The 4,452-nt window shown below is 64.8% G+C and overlaps 1 protein-coding gene across 1 annotated transcript in view; it reads right to left on the reverse strand.

Moving 5' to 3' along the window:
- The window catches only part of LOC104993830 (obscurin-like), a 13,966-nt gene that overhangs the window by 3,624 nt on the left and 5,890 nt on the right, over positions 1–4,452 (reverse strand). The window contains exons 13-17 of the mRNA XM_010847228.1: positions 2,196–4,206; positions 1,594–1,665; positions 1,165–1,275; positions 825–992; positions 18–140 (exon numbers count right to left, since the gene is read on the reverse strand). Of these exons, the coding sequence (XP_010845530.1) occupies positions 18–140; positions 825–992; positions 1,165–1,275; positions 1,594–1,665; positions 2,196–4,206 (2,485 nt within the window). The remainder of the gene's footprint in view (positions 1–17; positions 141–824; positions 993–1,164; positions 1,276–1,593; positions 1,666–2,195; positions 4,207–4,452) is intronic.

Raw genomic sequence — 4,452 nt, forward strand, 5'->3', positions numbered from 1 at the left:
TGGGAGCGGCCCCATACCTTCCAGGCTGCACTGCACAATGTACGTCACAGGGCCGTATGACTCCACAGGCTTCCAGACCAGCAGCACCCCGTCCGCATGTACCTCCCCAATGTCCGGCCGTGGCGAGGAAGAGGGGCGCTCTGCAGGGCCCACAGTCAGCAGTCCGGGGTGGGCCTGCAGGACCTCTCCATGGAAGCTCTGAGCCCCAGCCAGCCTGCCTCATCCTCCTCACCCTACTATCAGGCCCACCCGCCCCTGGTCCAGTTCTCTCGGGGTCCTTTCCAAGGCTGACTGGTAGGAAGAGCCCAGTGCCTCTCCTATGAGGGGCCTTGGGAGGTGTCTGCCCTGCCCAACCCCACCAGGCTCCCCTCCCACTAGTGCCCACCCAGGAGCCCCATGGAATGGCCCCTGCTCACAGCCCCCCACCAACCCTAGGCTCTAGTCAGGGGCGCCTCTGCTTTGCCAGACTGTGGTGCAGGGCAGGTAGGGGCTGGGGATCAGGTCAGAGGTCTGAAAGCTAGGCTCGCAGCCTCTGCTTTGGGTCTCCCAGAAACACACCCTGGTGCTGTGTTCTGAGAGCATGGTTGGACTGTAATAGAGATACAAAAAGGGAAGTCCCCGCCTCCTGCACTACTGGAGAGACAGGGAGGTACTGTGGGAATGCAAGGAGGAGAGCCCCCAGAGAGGGGTCAGGGAGGGAGCCTGGCCAGCTGTGTCACCCTCTCCCACGTCCCCTCCCAATGCCTCCAGACCCTGGTAGGGCCAGGCTGTGGGTGCCCGGGCGCTAAGCCTCACGTTCCCTGGGCCCTTCACGGCCGACCCACCTGCCTTCCGGAGGATGGCCGTAGTGGCCGCCGTCCCCAGCGCATTGCTCACACTGCACGTGTACACGCCGAGGTCCTCAGCAGTCACCACCAGGATGGTCAAAAGCTGGAAGTTCTTGAGCGTAGAGGAGATGAGGAGGCGGCTGCTGCTCTCAAGAAGAGCCCCATCTGCAGCAACAGAGAGTGAGCCTCAAGATAAGCTCCCAGCAGGTGCCCTGCCTAGGGGTCACGCCCAGGACCCACACCCTCTTTGAGCCCCAGTTTCCGTCTATACAGTGAGAGGAATGCCCGGAAGGAGTACCCTGCCTCCCTGGCCCTCAGCCTCAGGAGATCTCTTTACCTTTACTCCAGGTGGCCTGTGCAGCTGGCTGGGCCACCACCTGGCAGGCCAGAGTCACAGACTGGCCCAGGACCACCGTCTCATCCGAGAGCTCCCTTAGGAACGACGGTGCTGGGGAACGGAGGGGACGTGAGCCTTCAGAGGTGGCCTTAGGCCTGAGAGCAAGGCCCGACCCCCACTGCAGGGACACAGGAGATGAGCCCCATCCCCACCCGGCTCATCTCCAACACCAGCGCCTCCTCCAAGAAGGCTTCCAGGACTGCCGGCTCCTGACTGCAGGGGCACCAGAGTCCCCCCGTGTGCACTTGAGCCCCTGTGGATGTGAGCTCCCCCTCGCCACCCTGCACTGGTCTTGACAGGGTTCCCCTTCCCCACAGTCAGGTCCCTTGGGCTGCAGTGGGGGGCCTCGCCTCTGGGCAGTGTACCCACCTCGGTCCTTGCTCTTCAGGCGGAAGGAAGCAAGGCCTGCCTTCTTCCGGGGAGGACTCTCCTTCTCCAGACCTGCAGTAAGGAAGTGGCCACGCGAGGGAGGTCATACTCTGGGGGCCTGGCTTCTCTGGGAGCATGAGGGGAAGGCTCTGGGGATCCCCATGTGGCAGAAAAGCCCAGTCCCAGGGGGTCTTATTGGCGATGAGCTAAATCCACGGCAGAGGGCACCACCCCTCCCTACCCCATGTGTCAGCCACTGCGGGCAGCTAGGCCAGCAGCTCAGGGGCCACCGGGCCAGCTGAGGGCTCTGGGATCAGGATCAAGGAGGGCCGGGCCGGTTCCTATCTCCGTGGGGGTGTAACTGCAGCTGCATTACCGCTGGGCTTCAGATGCACATGGGGAGGGACTGGAGGCCGCAAAGGTGACCTCAGAAACAAGCCAATGTGTCCTGGGAGGTGTGGGCAGCACCGGGTCAGGGAAGGAGCATAGGATGGGGGGCTTCCTGCATCACCCAGGAGAGCTCTGGAGCTATCCTTTTGGCCAAGGAGCCCCACAGTGCAGAGCGGGTGTGCCCAGTTCCAGGGTAGGGTAGGGGTAGTAACCTTCAGGCCTGCCCCTCAGGAGGCGGGAGATGTGGGCTACCGAGGCCTTCACCCTCTGGCGTAGCCCCAGCTCTGTGGGCTCCTCCAGAAGTGAGTGCCTTCCAGGGAAGTGGAAGAGACTGCCCGAAGGGGGTGACCACTTGCGCTTCCTGCCGCCGGCAGCTTTCCCGAGCAGGGCCTCCATGTCCTCTGGCTCCTCTGTGATCTCCAGGCTGGCTGGCCAGGGCCACGCAGCCTCTGGGAGCTCAGCCAGCTCCTCCCCAGCCTCAGACTCAGGGGAGGATGGACGCTCTGGCTCCACCGGCTTGGGGATCTTCCTAAAGATCATGAACTCAAATGGGAGATACTTGATGTCATACAGATCAGACAGATTGAGGTAGGCAGGATCCACCTCTGAGATGTCCAGGGACACGGTGTCTGCTGCTTCCGGGTCCCTGGACAGGTCCTGGATCTGTACGAGCGACACCTGAGAGCCCCCACCGACGTCTTCCCACGAGCTCAGCTCCTGGGAGGCCCTCCGGAGGGTTCCGTCGCCCTCGGGTGCAGGCGCTGTGCTGGCCTGGGGCGGTGGGCTCTCGGTCGCTGCCTCATCCTGCTCCTCCGAGGACTGAGAGACGGCCCAGGTCATCTTGGCCCACATGGGGCCCTGCCCCAGCATGCCACCGGCGTCCCCCCCAAAGGCAAAGGTGCCATAGCCCGCCACCCCTGCGTAGCCCCCATGGCACCCCAGGGAGAACTTCCGTGTGGTCGCCTGCTCCTGAGGCCGCTGTAGGCTGGGTGACGACGGGGACAGGTCCTCTGTCTCCTGGACCAGGCCTTCAGCATCCAGGGAGGGGCTAGGCTCCGTGCCCATCTGGGAGGCTGGCTCTGGGGGTCTGGGTGATCCAGGCCTCTTGGTGAGAGGGACGGCCTTCAGCCCGCTCTGAGAGTCTACCTGGGGGCTCGCTTGGGCAGGGGGCAGACACGCCTGTGGCTTTCCTGGGAAGGAAGGGCTAGGGGATGACAAGAGGGCCTCTGTGCAGGGCCCTGAAGGGAAGGAGCCAGAAGGTTGTGGTGCCAAGGACGCAGGGGGGACAGTATCCTGGGGGGCCGGGACCCACTGGGGCTTAGAGAAAGGGGCAGCCTGCCCTCCACAGCGGTCCTGGGACGACTCCTGTGGCTGAATGGAGCACCCATCACTACTGGCGGAGGGCAGTCTCAGCCCCCGCGGGGTCCCCTCTGGATGCTCCTTCTCCCTGGCACGTGCACCTCCTCCAGGCGTGCCCTCTCCTTGGGCATCCTGAGGACTCAGGGGAGCCGGAGCGGGACACTGCCCCTTGCTGCAGGCCTTGGTGGAGGAACTGGCAGTGTTTGGTGGGTCACGGTCCTGGGAGTGGCTGGAGCCAGAGGCCTCCTGGGTGCTTGCTCTGGGCATCTGCACGGCCGTCTCCAAGGAGGCTGCTGTGGCCTGCTGGGCAGCCTGCTCTTCCATGGCAGCCGCCTCCTCCAGTGCCCGGTGCTCCAGCAGTGGCTCTCGAAGTCCCGGCAGGACGCCCGAGAAGTAGCCACCCTTGAGAAGGTGCCGCCGGCGGGCAGGGTGCCGCCTGCCCCCTGTGGACGGGCCCCCGAGCTCTGGGCCTTCGCCCACCTGCTGGTAGAACAGGCTCCGGATGATGCTCTGCCGGGGCACACAGCCCAGGGCCGCTGCTGGCTCCTCGCCCTGCAGCGATGCAGGCAGAGCCGAGGCTGCAGCAGGTGGACAGGCCTCGGCCTCCTCAGGCAGGCTGGCCGAAGGCCTCAGGAAGCCCCGGGGGTGCAGCAGTGGGGAGTGGGTCACCGGGGAGGATGGCAGCGACTTGGCCCGGGCGAACGGGGCCAACTCATTGTCGGAGGAGGAGGAGCTGCTGGAGGAGGCGCTGGCGTCGCCACGCAGATGCCGGGCAATCCCGAGGGATGGGCTGTCGGGCGGGCCCTGGAGCAGCTCTGGGATGGAACGCATCACCAGGATGGACTTGTAGCTCATCAGGGAGCGCTGGGGGCGTGGAGGACAGGGGCCTGTCAGCAGGGGACCCGCTGCCTTCCCAGGCCAGAGGGGATCTCAGGAAACAGTGGGCCTTAAAACACATGGTCCCCAGGGTTCTGTCGTCTTGTCCCCACCTTGGCAGAAATGTTGCATGCTGCCCCGCCTCACCCCGCTGGCTCAGGGAGCAAAGACTTGAAATGAAGGGTGCCCGGCCCCACTCCCTTGCTCTGCAGACCCAGAAGGGACACAGAGCCA

This window comes from Bison bison, unplaced genomic scaffold (genome assembly GCF_000754665.1).
Source record: "Bison bison bison isolate TAMUID 2011002044 unplaced genomic scaffold, Bison_UMD1.0 scf7180017864248, whole genome shotgun sequence".
NCBI classification, from domain to species: Eukaryota; Metazoa; Chordata; class Mammalia; order Artiodactyla; family Bovidae; genus Bison; species Bison bison.